The 15,401-nt window shown below is 40.9% G+C and overlaps 1 protein-coding gene across 1 annotated transcript in view; it reads left to right on the forward strand.

Moving 5' to 3' along the window:
- The window catches only part of slc22a2 (solute carrier family 22 member 2), a gene marked incomplete at its 5' end in the record, with an annotated part of 30,268 nt that overhangs the window by 8,789 nt on the left and 6,078 nt on the right, over positions 1-15,401 (forward strand). The window contains 12 exons of the mRNA XM_084082152.1: positions 311-371; positions 1,512-1,906; positions 4,420-4,467; positions 5,122-5,225; positions 5,837-5,991; positions 6,556-6,724; positions 6,902-7,016; positions 7,613-7,713; positions 8,204-8,457; positions 8,879-9,017; positions 10,128-10,240; positions 10,480-10,579. Coding sequence (XP_083938278.1) covers positions 311-371; positions 1,512-1,906; positions 4,420-4,467; positions 5,122-5,225; positions 5,837-5,991; positions 6,556-6,724; positions 6,902-7,016; positions 7,613-7,713; positions 8,204-8,457; positions 8,879-9,017; positions 10,128-10,240; positions 10,480-10,579 — 1,754 coding nt within the window. The remainder of the gene's footprint in view (positions 1-310; positions 372-1,511; positions 1,907-4,419; positions 4,468-5,121; positions 5,226-5,836; positions 5,992-6,555; positions 6,725-6,901; positions 7,017-7,612; positions 7,714-8,203; positions 8,458-8,878; positions 9,018-10,127; positions 10,241-10,479; positions 10,580-15,401) is intronic.

Consider the following 15,401-nt stretch of genomic DNA (forward strand, 5'->3'; position numbering starts at 1 on the left):
ATAGTTGAGGCTTGGGACTTTCCACAGTGAATGAATGAATGATTGTATTATTTTTCGTGTCTTGTCATAAGACCCATTCCTTTTGTTTAAAAGATATTTTTTGGGGCTTTTCTGCCTTTACTTTGAGAGGGGGGGGGGGGGGGGGGTACTCGGGGGTTGATTCTGTTTCTGGACGTTAGAATCGAGACCCGCCCACTGACAGCTGCGTCTGTGTACAGTACAGCGCTGGAACTGTGATTTGGGTCCTGACCAAGATCTCTGCTGTTTGTTTACCTCATTCATATTATGCTTTGACTTGCCGATTTTGCAGTCACTTTCTGGCCAAGAAGTGGATAGAGTTTTAGGGTTGGACACATTCGACGCTGGGAAAAGTAAGCCAGATTTATGCACTATAAAACTCGCAACCGTTTTATTTATTTATTTTACTCCAGTTCATTTTTGTGAGCTTTAATTTATATGTGGATGACTAATAGCTAGTGGTAATCATACAACAAAATAAATAGCCTATACGTTGAGGTGGAAATTGTTCCATAACTATTAGGCTACCCTTAATAAAATGATGTGTGACATTAGGATTAGGATACCACTTTGATGTTCAGGTTAGACCTGCTATGTGAAATTACAGCATTACCCAGATTTGACAAAGTGCATCAAACAAAACCTGTTTCTCAATTTCTGCAGTCATTACTAGAAATGTCTTAAGGTATCCTATACCAAATATAGTGTAAATCAGCTTCAAAGCTTTCCTTTATAAAGCTTAGAAAGGAAAAGATACAGTAGGTTACATACTGTACATTACATTACTGAAACACATCACATTGCTGCTAATTGAGTGATGTTAAATAAAAGAGGCTCATCACACTCATAACTCTACTCTACTAGGCTAATTATCTTCATCAACATCAGTTTCTCCTCTGCCCTCATATTTTTTTCACAAGAAGGAGAAAGTGAAGAATTTTCATTTGCCTTCACTTCCTTGTCTGTTTCGTCACCCATCGTTTCATTTGTGTAAGTTACTTGGATTTGGACCGAGACTAATGTCTACCTGCTGAAGGATCTACTGTACACCCACCTGGAGTGGACCCTGGGGACACAACAAACCATATTCTTTGACTTCTCCAGTGCCTTCAACACCATCCAACCACTCCTACTAGCTGCTATCTGCAGTGCAGGTGGACCACAGCCTGGTGGCCTGGACTGACTACCTCAATGGTAGACTGCAATACATCAAGGCGCATCCCAGGGCAGAGTGCTGTCTACCTTCCTGTTCACCCTTCGTTCATTGGTCAAAAACCCGGATGTGTGTCTCAAAGAATGACATTGCGTACAGTCTATTTTAGATAAAAGTGTTCTTTATCAAACATATTTGATTGGGTTAAATTACATTTAGGAATGAACACTGGAAGCTGCCTACTTTTCATTAAGCAATAGTAATGTATCAAACACTTAGCACTAATCGGAAATCGAATCGGAAATCAATTTATTGTTACATCCCTATTTTCCATCTTCAGACAGTCTCTCAACACACCGCGGTGAGATTATAGCCTACGTGATGACAACTTTTGATGATATGCTGGAGGAAGTCGGGACGTTCGGACCCTGCCAGAAGCGCATCTTCGCAATGCTCTGCCTTGTGTCACTGCCGTTTGCCGGTGCGCTCATCAACGTCGTGTTCCAGGGCTTCACTCCGGAGCATTGGTGCCGTATCCCGGCTGTGACAGAGATGAGGCAGCGCTGTGGCTGGAGCCTGGCGGACATACGCAGGCACACTGTTCCCCTGATCAACACCTCTGGAGAGCTGCTCCACAGCACATGTAAGCAGTACGACCTGGATTGGAACGCCACCGGACTCACCTGTGACACACAGAAAGTGAACCAGAGCAGAGCTGGCCTCATGGCATGTAAGGTGTGTACCTCTTTTATATTTTATATACACTACGTATACCTGTATAGTATATATACATGTACTTACTTGCTTATATAGAAATGCAAACGTGTATGTCATAGAAAAGCTATTTCCCCAGCTGCCTCTGGTCCTGATGGCTGCAACGACTTGCACAGCCCTGGGAAGGCCACCCAGCCTGGCGGAGATATAGACGGATTTCCGCGCGACGTCATCACAGAGCAGAATGCGCAATCTGCGCATGCCCGGGTGAAAGGCGCGTTCGAAAATACAGCCCTGAGCGGCAGTGAGCGCACTGGCCAATACAAACTAATAGGCGAGTGTGCTCCGGTGCGTAATTTCCAAACGCACCCATAGGCTTCCCCCTCCTCTGCGCGGTCATATTCCTCTCATGTTTACTAACAGGAAACCCGTCTATACACCTTTCTAGTTATGCACTGAAGTTGTGTCCCACAACATGCATGCAATCCTGTCACTGAAAACTGTTTATCCTGGCAGAGGAAGAAAAATAAATGTGAGTCACGTGACACAGAGGAAATTACATCACCAAGTTACCTACAGTACTAACATCATGGGTAGACCAAAGGTAGGTTCTCTTTTCTGTTTTTCATATTATAATGAATGAATAAACAGAGGCGACATTATTCCTCAGTCTGAAAGGACTTTGACTACTGTCAAAGGTCATGTAGGTCATGGAATGTCATGGAATGTATTTGTTAATTGCAACCCTGTTACTGTAAGTAGAGTAATAGGGTCGCACTACAGCTGTCCTTAGATGGTTATTATTATTTAATTTGACATAAAACCATTTGTGTGATTTTGGGATTACATTGCAAAACTTTTCATCATCATTTTGTTTAATTTCTGACATTGTTGTTTAATTATCATTCTAGGAAGAAACTAACTTGAGCTGACTGAAGAACATGTCACATGCTACCTGAAAGTGGCTTCAGTTTGAGATAGGGGACAAAAACTGCAGCCAATGGACAAAGACTGACCATAGTTGAGCATACAGTAGAGCTTCTGTGTGAAGTCACTGTTATTAACTTTGTATTTCCTGTTGCATAATCAAAGGGCTTAGTCATTTATGTTGAGTGCCAATTTACACTGACATCGGTCTGTGTGATGTGATGTCCACACCACAGTGCCAGGTGCCAAATATTATAGGGGCATGCCAAATATTGACATGCCTGATGCCGCATTATTGACATCATGCTGTAGCTGAAATCTCCATCAGGAGGCATGCCCCTACTTCCCTCCATCACTGTGTCTGTGTGGTGACATTGTTTTGATGTTGTGTGTGAAAAGGCACAGGGCATGATGGGGGAAAGGGCTATGATAAATGAAGCTGATGGTAAATGGTGGTGGCGTCAATTACGCCAGACTGAGAACACAAATCAGGGAAGGAATTCGAATGACAGCGGCCATGTCTGTACAAATTGATATAATTATAAAGCAGGCAAGCAAAGCATGGCAACCAGCTGATCTGCCTGATCAGATGGTTGTATTCCTTTCTATTTTCTGTCTATGAAAGTTATGAAAAATAGACATTTTCAAGGAATTGCATGTGTGGTTGGCCCAACGCAAGTCATGGTCAAGACCTGAGGAATCTGCGGATGAAAACTGTGTTTCTATGACATACAGTTCAGCGTCACATGTGTGGTGCTCCTATAATGGAAATCTCTTTTGGAGGTGCTTGCATGTATGTGCATTGATGTATTGTTTGAGCTTGAATGTAATTCTGTCCATTCATGTGTGTGTGTATGTGTGTGTGTATGTGTGTGTGTGTGTGTGCGTGCGTGCGTGCGTGCGTGCGTGCGTGCGTGCGTGCGTGCGTACGTGCGTGCGTGCGTGCGTGCGTAATGATTACACAAAACAAAGTTGTTTTAAAAGACGAGGAGAAGGTAACTTTTGTGCTTGAAAATATTTTCCATTTTGGATATTTGGAATGATGTATTTTCTTTCTTCTTAAAAAACGCAATATAACATGCAAAGGTTTTAGTATTATGATGAACGTATTACTGGTGTAATACTTAACCGATCTACAAGCTCACACCGCGTCGCAGACATAGGTGCGCAACTAAGTATAAATCACTTTTAAATGTCCCTTGGTCCCAGTTTGACCTGGTTTGTGCAGATAACTAGATTGTGACTATTACCTGGATATTCCAACTCCATCTTTCTAATCACCAAAAAGATAGGTTGCAACTTTTCAATGGTTACTGGCAATCAATATGCAGAAATCAACCCAAAAATGTATGGATATAGGGAAATGCAACCCTGTAATATTATATACCATACCTAGGCACTTTAACGTGAGCTTCCTGGTTGCTTAGTATAAATCAGGCTTTAGCCTCTGAGTGAAGTTGTAGTTAATCTAGGCTGTAATCACATTAACAACCCACATTCGAGAAGTCCTTTTTCATTATACCTTCCTAAGGCATAGATCTTCTTTGATAAATCAAGGCATTTTGCTTAATTGAATTGAATACATGTTTTTGTTCTTGTCCTTGAAGGGTGGCTGGGAATACAACTATGAGGGGAGGCAGTCCATCGTCACAGAGGTGAGTGACAAACTGTCTACTGACTGAAATGCAATGTTGTCTTTCACTCAATGATACATCTCTGGTTATCTGGCACCAGTCTACTAACTGTTAGTTACACTAACTGTCTAAAACAAACAGAGTTTAGTATGCTACACATACGTTTCTGGAAGATACTTACAGAGGTTCTAAGGCAACCTTTCAGATAATCAACCATTGATTGAATTTCAAGTGGTGAATTCTTGAGTTGATTCTGATGGAGTATTGAGCCAGAGCAATGAAAAGTGTGCACAGAAAGAGTACAGAGAAAACGGGTTTCCAATGTGGGACCCCAATGTGCTTGGTGCATATAAAGTGTTCAGGGGAACATTACATTTCTTGGAAACATGAGCTGTAATCAGTGGAATTCCACTTGTTGGTGGCTGAACCGAGGGATGCTCTTACACAATACTCCTAATCACCTTGTTGTTGATAATAATGAGTAAAACCATAATGTGGCCATAATTCTTCCTATATTTTTCTGATAATATTCTTTCTATTTCTTTTTAAATGCCTTTTTAATGCCTTCTGTAGAAACTTTGAATTGCCTTTGCGTATGAAATGTGCTACACAAATAAGTTAAGTTACAGAGGATACAGTAGTATTTAAATAAACAACATGTTCTCTTGGTCCTAGTTTGACCTGGTGTGTGCAGATGCCTGGGTGGTAGATATGTACCAGGCCTCCCTTAATATTGGCTTCCTGGTTGGCGGCATCGTTACGGGCTACCTGGCTGACAGGTATAACTGTGACTAATTACCTGATAGTCAACATGTTTTATTTTATTTTATTTGTATCAGTTGCCACCTGGCTTATGGGTACGCTCTTGTAAATGGTTCCTGTTCTTTGCAGAAGGGTACACTTTTTTAATTCAATCATCAAATAACTATGCCTAATAATGATATAGCATTATACATTGAGGTTTGTGTAAGAGCCTTCCCCCATGAAATGTTCTGCATTGCGTACAATTTAACCTCTTATGCATTTAAGAGGTATAACATATCAAATAACCCTTTATTTTGAATTGGCCTGCATTATTATAATTCTACTGTGTATCTACTATCTACGTAAATATGGATGGACTTTAAACTCAGAGTATTATGCACCAGAATGAGTTCACATCAGCAACAGTGTTCTGCAGTTAATATTGAGAAACAGTTACATTCTATTATGAAGACAAATGCATGATTTCCATGAGCTAAGAGGTTTAGACTGATGTATGCTGACATACAGTATAGTAGCCTACTAGTGGGGTGACTGAGGGTGAATCACACAGGACTATAATATTCTATTATTTCTTGCACTGATTGGAATCCTCTCACTGTTTGTGCCAATGTATGTCTCTGTGCAGGTATGGTAGGAAGATGGTTTTCCTGATATCCAACGTGTTCAATGGGATAGCGGGGATCCTTGTAGCTGTGGCTCCTAATTACATCTGCTTGTTGGTGTTCAGAACCATCTGTGGCTTTGGTGTCAAAGGAGGCTGGATGGTCACATACGTATTATGTAAGGACAATAATCATCTATTGTTAAGTGTACCGATTCATGTGAGTTTTGGACCAAATCTGTAGGACTATTAGCAAAAAGTGTGTTTTGGAGAAAATAGAAAATGCTAAATGTTGGAAAATCTATTTAGGCAGAAATCTATTTAGGCAGAAATCTATTTAGGCGGAAATCCATGTGGTGTAAAGCGGCTTGTTATAGCACCACCATGAGGTCGATTTGAAAAATTTGGGGTGGAGTGAATCATCAAAATGCTCACAAACTAATGAACTCCTCACACTCACAGTACATTCTGACTTATATTGTTTATTTATGTATTAGCACCTATGCTGCTACCAACATAGATGCATTCTATCATGCATTGCATTGCATTAGATTGATGCCATTAAGAACATTTCGTTGTGCACTTGTGTTCAATGACAAAATAAAATCCATCCATGAATGACCTCACAGTGTTGCATATCCCATAATTAAATTAGTAGTAGCCTATTCATTATGTTACAAAATATCCCTCCAAAAGCTCTTCTGCTGGTGAATTTTAAGCACATATACTGTGTCATATTGCAGTGACAGAGATAGTTGGGATGGAGTACAGGCGGACGGTGGGGATTCTGTACCAGATGTTCTTCAGCGTTGGTAACCTCATCCTCCCTCTGTTGGCCTACTACATCACTGACTGGCGTTGGCTGCAGGTGGCCATCGTTGCACCCTATTTCCTCTTCCTGTCCTACTACTGGTGAGAAAACACCTTCACAGTTCTTCTCTTGTACAGTGCATGGATGACCTCCTGGCTCAAATGATTGTTGGTCTATGATAACTGAAGATGGGACGGCGTGTAAAGAGTTGCTGTGAAGTCAGTCTACTACCTGTGCATATCTATCTTTCATAGTTATACATAGTCTTTGTCTGATAGGTTCATTCCAGAGTCTCCCAGGTGGCTTTTCTCTCAGAACCAGTCTGCTAAAGCTGTGGAGATCACTGAGGCCATGGCCAAGGAAAACAAGAAGAAACTCTCAACGAACATAGAGGTACATTAGTAAGTTCTTTGCACCCACTGACGCTGGAGTGTGCTGGTGCAACCAGCCTTCTCGTTTTAAGAGACTTTTTGCACTGAATTTAAGCCGGTTAAGGGACTTCCTTTTGCATGTAATTTAGGCTCTCATGCAGTGCTTACAGTACTATACCACCCACAACAAGGTCCACCAATCAAGCGGTTATGTTTAGGATTAGGTGGTTGGGGTCTGCCATTTCTGCCAAAGGAATCAAGATTTGTACCAGCCTAAGAGGATGTGCCTGAGTCTGAAGGGCAAAAATGTCTCCTCTGCAGCCGTCTTGCAGTCTTCTCGCTGATTAAAAGTCTTGCTGTGTGTTCTGCTGATGGAGTTTTGTTGATTTTGGTTTCTAACATGTTTGAATTGCGACAGAGGGAGATTCATGAGAAATGGATTGAAAGCACAGAGGAAATACAGTACCAGTCATGTTTAAGAGCCAGTACTGTGCTAAACAAAAAAATCACTTTCATTTTTGACATAGTGGAAATATTGAAAGTCCTGATTTTATATATAAATCATATTCTGTATCTTGTTTTTGTGATCAAGTATTCGTATTGCTTTCCTTCTTCCAGACACTGACAGATGATATCGCAGATTCCCCTACTGCCTCTTTCATGGACCTGATCAAAACTCCAAACATGAGAAAACACACCTTCGTTCTCATGTTCAACTGGTGAGAGTCTTCATAAATCACAGGTCTTTAAGTCAGGCTGATCTGTTTATGATGAATGGCTTCACTGACGCACTAGGGCAGGTGACTTAGCCTTGTGAATCCTTTAACGGAACACCCTTTTTTATCTTTAGCAATGCATGGTAGGACATCTGTTTGTTTGTTTGATTGTTTGTTTGTTGGTTGTTTGTTAGCATTATAATTATTTGAGATCAGATTGTCATGATACTTGGAGAGAATAAATCAGTACGCTGCCTCAAAGAGATGATTAACCATTGGGTCCAAAAGTTCAAAGTTCAAGGTCACAATCAAGGTCAACGTCTGTTACCAAAATAACTGGGCTGGTATGTGGGCTGGGTTTGAATGTTTAATTGTTTATATACATATGAATATAAATTGAAGCTATTTCTAGATATGACACTTCAAACCTACAGTACATCTTTTAATTACAAGTAAAAGGAAAGATCAGATCTTATGATTTCCATGCTTGTAGGTTCACCAGTGCTGTGGTGTACCAGGGCCTCATAATGCGCGTGGGGATAGTAGCAGGAGGAAATGTCTATGTAGACTTCCTGATTTCAGGCCTGGTGGAGTTTCCCGCCGCTTTCCTCATCATCTTCACCATCGAGCGCATCGGCAGGCGTCTGCCTTTCGCCACCGCCAACATCGTAGCCGGAGCCTCTTGCATCATCACTGCCTTCATTCCTGACAGTGAGGAAGCCCATGGCCAAAGACTAATTCTCTTCAGTTGAATAGTTTCAAACCTATTGTGTTCTTTTCCCAACATGTGTACTGTACTGTAGACAAGTAGTGGACAGTAACTAAGTACATTTACCTGAGTACTGTACTTAAGTACATTTTTGGAGTATTTGTTTTTTGTTTTTGTTTTTTTGCAAGCTGATGACTCACTCCGCTACATTTCAAGAAATGTAGAAGAGTTGTACTTTTGAATTACCCACTTAAGCCCTTTTTCAAAAATAGTGAAAATAGCCGATCTACAAGCTCACAGTCACAACGCATTGAAGCGTTACACGTTGTGAGCTTGTAGATCTGCTATTTTCTCAATTTCTTCACATTTCTGAAAATGTACTTCATCATTTGTACTTTTGAATGCTTGAGTGTTTACTTGAGTATAATACTTTGTCCACCACTGACTGTGGCACTATAGGAATGTGTGCTTTAACTACTTTTACATCAGGTATGTTCTGGTTGAAGACAGCAGTGGCCTGCATCGGCCGGCTGGGGATCACCATGGCCTTTGAGATGGTGGTGTTTGTCAACATTGAACTCTATCCTACCTCAGTAAGGTGAGGTTTCATGTTTCTATCTTCTATATGTTTTTGTAGGCTGTTTATTCACCAAAAACTGTGGCCTTTTCGATACTTCCTAAGTTATATTATTGCGATGTATTCTTCTTGTAAGTTGTAAAGTTGTGTTGACAATATTGGATTGATTCCATGTTGGTTTTCTGTATGGGTTGTTGAGTATTATGGTGTTAATGTCCCTGCAGGCCCTTGAGCCCCAACAGTGGTAATGGGATGATTGCCCATTACCACTGTAACATCTCTGTTTGCTTTCGTGTAAATCTGGGTGCAGAGTACAAATGTTCTATTGCCGTGAACAGGAACAAACTAGTATCTGGAACTGTTACGTTCATGCTTTCGTTCTTGCCCCCCCCCCCTTACACAGGACAGGAGGGCGGTCTAAAAGCATTTTATTTAGTGTGATTTCCTATTTTTTTTTTTCTCCTATAGTTTCATATTATTATTAGTTTGACAGTTGTTTTGTTGAGCCACTTGATTTATCTTTTATTAGAATGGTGGTTAGGAATGGAAGGTGATTTTTCCTGTCTTCAGTTTATTTGATGGCAGTTTCAGTTTATTATTGAGGCATATGAACTTTTTATTTTAAATCGCACCAGTTTGATTTCATAGTTGTTAGTTGTTTATTGGGTTGTTTTTGAGATTTGATTCTAGAACATTCTGTTTATAGACCCCTGACCTTAATACTTGTGCCACGCTGGCATGGAAGATACAAATGAGAACGAAATACTTAACCTCGTAGAATTTTGATGGAGAGTGAAAATGTGCCTAATGGTCTTGAACCCAAAACCTTGTGCTTTCAAACCACTGACTGCAGCTCTCGTGCCACAGAAGGGGGGAACGTTAGGCCAAAATAGCCGATCTACAAGCTCACATCACTTTTTTGTGAAGAGAATTGGTGTAGAGGGAAACAAGCGGTATAGTTGTGCTCCCCCACTTCTAAAAGTAGCACTACACACCTGACTATGATTTGACATCACATACTGTGATTTGTTTGAGGACATGAGAAGATTGTCTATCCAAATGCAAGCATGTGTACAGAGAATGCTGTAGTTAAAGTTAACCAATGAAACGTCTCAACTCTCTTTAATCCAGGAACCTGGGAGTGTCGGTGTGCTCTACTCTGTGTGATGTGGGAGGGATCGTTGCTCCCTTCATGCTCTACAGACTGGCTGCCATCTGGCTGGAGCTCCCACTCATCATCTTTGGTGGGTCAAGGTTCAAATGTCAAGGTCACAATCAAGGTCAAAAATCCATCAGTAAATGCTCAGGTGGAAATGGCATATCTTGACAATCTCATGGTTTTGAAGGAGGTATTCAATTAATTAGTTCATTAGTTCAATCTACCTAGTTGTATTATAATTCATGTTTTGAACTGATTCCATAACATATTTGTGAATCACTAATGTATCATCATCTTTGGCCTCCATGTCGGGTTTCCATACAGGAACTGTAGCCTTGGTAGCCGGGGGTTTGGTTTTGTTGCTACCTGAGACTAGAGGAGTCCCCCTCCCTGAGACCATTGATGACATCGAATTCCCTGGCAGGTTAGACCTTTTTCTCAACACTCAGCTACACTGCAGGTGAAAAGAAAACCATTCGTAACATGTGGACAAACATACAAATTGTTCCTATCAGGTGGAAACCTTTATGTCCAAAACCATTATACTGACAGGATAATAACCATGACTAACCATGATACTGACCATGATACTGACATGATAATCACTATGACTAACAATAATACTGACCATGATACTGACATCATGCTGATCATGATACTGTACTGAGTCTGACCATGATACCATACCATTATTAAAGAACATGTTCCAAAAAAAATCACAATCTCTTGTTAACACATCGGGTGCCAGCATTTTTTCATAACAACTTACCGTGGGTGCCAGCATTCTCCCCATTGACTGCGCTTTGCTGTTTAACGTTTCCGCGTGCGTTACAAGCAAATCCACGCAAAAAAAAGCATCGATTCATGTTCTGCCATGAGCCTAGCTACAGGCTGGAACCATAACATTCTCCTCGCGGGTTACAACGGGGGGGGGATCGCGCATCGCGCATGACCGTTTTTCCCCACAGGAAACAGATTTGGAGATATAGGCGTTTCAAAGTAGGAAATAGACAGGAACCGGATGGGGGGAAAAAAAGTGTTTCCGGTGAGCGATCTGGCACTTCCTTCGCAGGATTACAATGGGTGCTCCCAGAGCTGCTCTAGCCCCGCCCGCGCGGAGAAAAACGAAAAAAACAAAAAGACTGAAATCACGGTTCAGACCGTGAACAGCACCGAAGCTTCGGAACCGCCACTATGTAAACACACGGTTCAGACCGTGTTTGGCACCCGATGTGTTAATAAGTTCCCAACAGGCATCATCCTAATATTTATAAAACCCACAGACAGAGTTAAAGGTACTGTAGGGTAAGTGATATCTTTTGGTTAAAACAAAAAGTGTTTTGTTAAAAGGTCAAAGGTCTTTTTCTATTCTATTCTGATAGTACTCATTGCTGTAGAGTGTAACAGGAGTAACAGGAGTCTCCCCGTCTCTCCAACTCTTTAATAAACAGAAAATAAATTTCCAGTGGGCCGCTGGACATTTAAAGGGAAAAAAGTACAAACTTTGGCAGGCTACTACTAGTCCTACATACTTACGCCTAGAACCCCCATTCAAACTTTAAATGTTCAGAGATTTATAATGGAGGCCGATGGAAGACTTTGGGACCTCAAAAAAACACTTTCACCTAGAAACTCTTGTCCATTTTGCCATTGACCATCACTGCTTTTATAGATTTCAGAGTAAAAAGTACAAACTTTGGCAGGCTACTAGTCCTACATACTTACGCCTAGAAACCCCATTGAACCTTTAAAATGTTCATCTTACTGTGAACAATGTTTGCCTGAAAACGAATCTTTGAAATGTTTCATAGGTTTAGAAATGTACTCCTTTAAAAGTTTTGGCAACTCAAACAACGCTTTCACCTAGAAACTCCATTCACACTTTTTATAATTCATCTTACTGTGGACACAAATGCTTGAACTTTTTACTTTGAAATGTTTTGTAGTTTTTGAGATATTTAACTTTAAGCGCCCAATGCATTGTCAATGGCAATGGATATAGAGCACCGAAGTCTGAAGTCACTGCCAGTAGAGGGCGCTGTTCCATGGTTCGTGGCTTTATTTTTTGTGTTGAAATCCCCATTTGGGAATCTTAGATCATGTCATATAAGAACTGTGTTCCAAACATAAACACACCACCCTGGCGTTTTTGTCAGGGGGGTGGCTACATTAACCTATAAACTTGATTCACAATTTAAAAATTCCACCTTACTGTGGATATGTATGCTTGAGATTGACACAGTGGTTCTTACTTATCATGTTCACTTGCGTGCTATTCACTGAAAGATTACTGTAGATAAAGGTAAAAGCGCCGGAAAAAAGATCTGGCTGGATTTGAACCGGGATCCTTCTGGTTGCAAGCCCTGTATCTAAACCACTGCACCACAATGGTTCATACTTATGCTGTTCACTTGCGTGGTCTTCAATGAAAGATTAGATAAAGGTAAAAGCCAAAGTTTGTACTTTTCCCCTTTTAAATGTCCATTGCCATTGACAATGCATTGGGCACTTAAAGTTAAATATTTCAAAAACTACAAATAATTTCAAAGTAAAACATCTCAAGGATGCATGCCCACAGTAAGGTGGAATGTTTTAACTGTGAATGGAGTTTCTAGGTGAAAGTATTTTTTTGAGGTCCCAAAATCTTCCATCGACCTCCATTATAAATCTCTGAACTTTTAAAGGAGTACTATTCTAAAACAATGAAACATTTCAAAGATCCCTTTTCAGGCAAACATGTCCATATTAGGATGAACATTTTAAAATTTGAATGGGGTTTCTATTCTATATATGACATTTTGAATCATTACAGTCAGTTCACCTTCTTTTGGGTCTTGAGTCGAACCAATTACTCCCGCGGAGACATCAAATTTCTCTTTTGGGCCTTGAGTCTTGGGACTTAAGCCCCAAAAGAGAAATTTGATGTCTCCGCGGGAGTAATTGGTTCGACTCAAGACTCTTTTGGGTCTTGAGTCTTGGGACTCCAGACTCAAATCCTGGAAATGGCAAATCAGCATGTGTGGGATTTGAAGGTGCAAGAGTCAGGTAAAAGTTGGAAAAATGTCGAAGTTGGATTTGAACTGTGAACCTTCCAGTTGTAAGCCCTGTATCTTAACCACTGCACCACAGTGATTCTTACTGACTTTGTTCACTTGCGTGTTGTTCACTGAAAGATTAGATAAAGGTGCAGGAGTCAGGTAAAAGTTCAAAAAGTGTCCTTGTTGGATTTGAACCAGCAACCTTCTGGTTATAAGCCCTGTATCTCAATCACTGCACCACTGTAATTCATCCTAATTCTGTTCACTTGTTCTTCATTGAAAGGTTAGATAAGGGTGAAACAGCCACGTAAAAGTTGGAAAATATTCCTTGTTGGATTTGAACTCAGAACATTCTGTGTGCAAGGTCTGTATCCTATCCAGTGCTCCACCATGGTTCATAGTTTCTCTGGTCTCTTGCAGGCTGTTCACTGAAAGATTAGATACAGACCACAAGAGTCAGATAAAAGTTGGGAAAAAACCCTAGTTGAATTTGAACCTGGAACCTTCTGGTTGCAAGCCCTGTATCTAAACCACTCCACCACAGAGGTTCTTATTATTCTGGTAACTTGCGTGGTATTCACTAAAACAGTGTTTATCAACCCTGGTACGCGTGACACTTTTGTACCGCGAAGTAATGGTAGGTGTTCCGCGTAAAATTTCGAATGAAAAAGAAAGAAGTCAACCCCCTCCACCCAGAACAATAGATGCGTCGTGGACTGCTGCTGCCTTGAGCCATTGGCTCATCGTCCATCGCGGACACACATCCAGTGAATCGACCCTCGCACATATAAATGCAAATGTGTGGCTTTGTCTTCACGGGGCCATCACTGTACTCGCCTGGCAGGTACTCAGGGGTGAAAGTGGGTCGGAACGGGCCGATACGAAGAGGGGCTGTTAAAAGCCCATATTATAATCTGCCATGTTGAATGTCAAACAATAAAACACATGTACTAACGTTAAATCAACATACGTGTTAGATTTCTTACAAAGTGCTTCTAAATGGCTCCAGGGTGTTAGTGTGAACGTAATCCGTGGTTTGTTGTGTTTAATTACTCCACGGCTGCTGCGAGCCTGCGACGTTGACTGACTGGGGTAAGCGAAAGTCTCGCCCCAATGCACGCTACCCCCATTTGTTTTCGTGGACCTGCGGTTCTTGTATTTGTTTTACTGAGGATAAGGTTAGAAATAAGTTTAGGATTAGGCATAGTTTTACTGATGTTACGTTTAGGAATAAGGTTAGGTTTAGATATAGTTTACTGAGGTTACGTTTAGGAATACCAGGCAGGGCTGCCAACACTACTGGATCCCGCATGAGTCTCCTGGTTTTTGACCATGTCTCCTGACACTCTTCTGGATCGTCATTTCTTCTGGTTTTCTACTGGATTTGGTATCAAACTGACAAACTCCCAAAATTCACCTGGGGGAGGACCCCCAGACCCCCCGGTTTGGGGGTGTGGTCAGTGCATGCCATCATACAGAGACATTAACTTTTAAGTAATGAATGGTTATTATTAAAGATGGGTCTTAGACTTTGTAGTGACCAAAAAAGTCAGTACAAAGTACTACCAATCAACTCTAAATTGCCTGAAACGTACTCCTAACAGGTTTTTGGGGGGACGATTTTGGCCTCCACACTTAGTGATTTTTTCGGATTTAACTTTCGTTTTGGTAGTGACAAACTTTTGTTTCGGTAGTGACACAATGGTGAAAAAAAAATGTACTAAGTCCAGAGCTCGATGAATTTTAGGGACCAAAAAAAAAAGTCACTACAAAGTACTACCAATCAACTCTAAATTGCCTGAAACATACTCCTAAGAGGTTTTTGGGGGGACGAATTTGGCCTCCACACTTAGTGATTTTTTCGGATTTAACTTTCGTTTCGGTAGTGGGTAGCGATACAATGGTGAAAAAAAAAATGTACTAAGTCCAGAGCTCGATGAATTTTAGGGACCAAAAAAAAAGTCACTACAAAGTACTACCAATCAACTCTAAATTGCCTGAAACGTACTCCTAACAGGTTTTTGGGGGACGACTTTGGCATCCACACTTAGTGATTTTTTTTATTTAACTTTCGCTTCGGTAGTGACAAACTTTCGTTTCGGTAGTGACACAATGGTGAAAAAAAAAAATTACTAAGTCCAGAGCTCGATGAATTTTAGGGACCAAAAAAAAAGTCACTACAAAGTACTACCAATCAACTCTAAATTG

Source organism: Gymnoscopelus microlampas (assembly GCF_963454915.1).
Source record: "Gymnoscopelus microlampas genome assembly, chromosome: 16".
Classification (NCBI taxonomy): domain Eukaryota; kingdom Metazoa; phylum Chordata; class Actinopteri; order Myctophiformes; family Myctophidae; genus Gymnoscopelus; species Gymnoscopelus microlampas.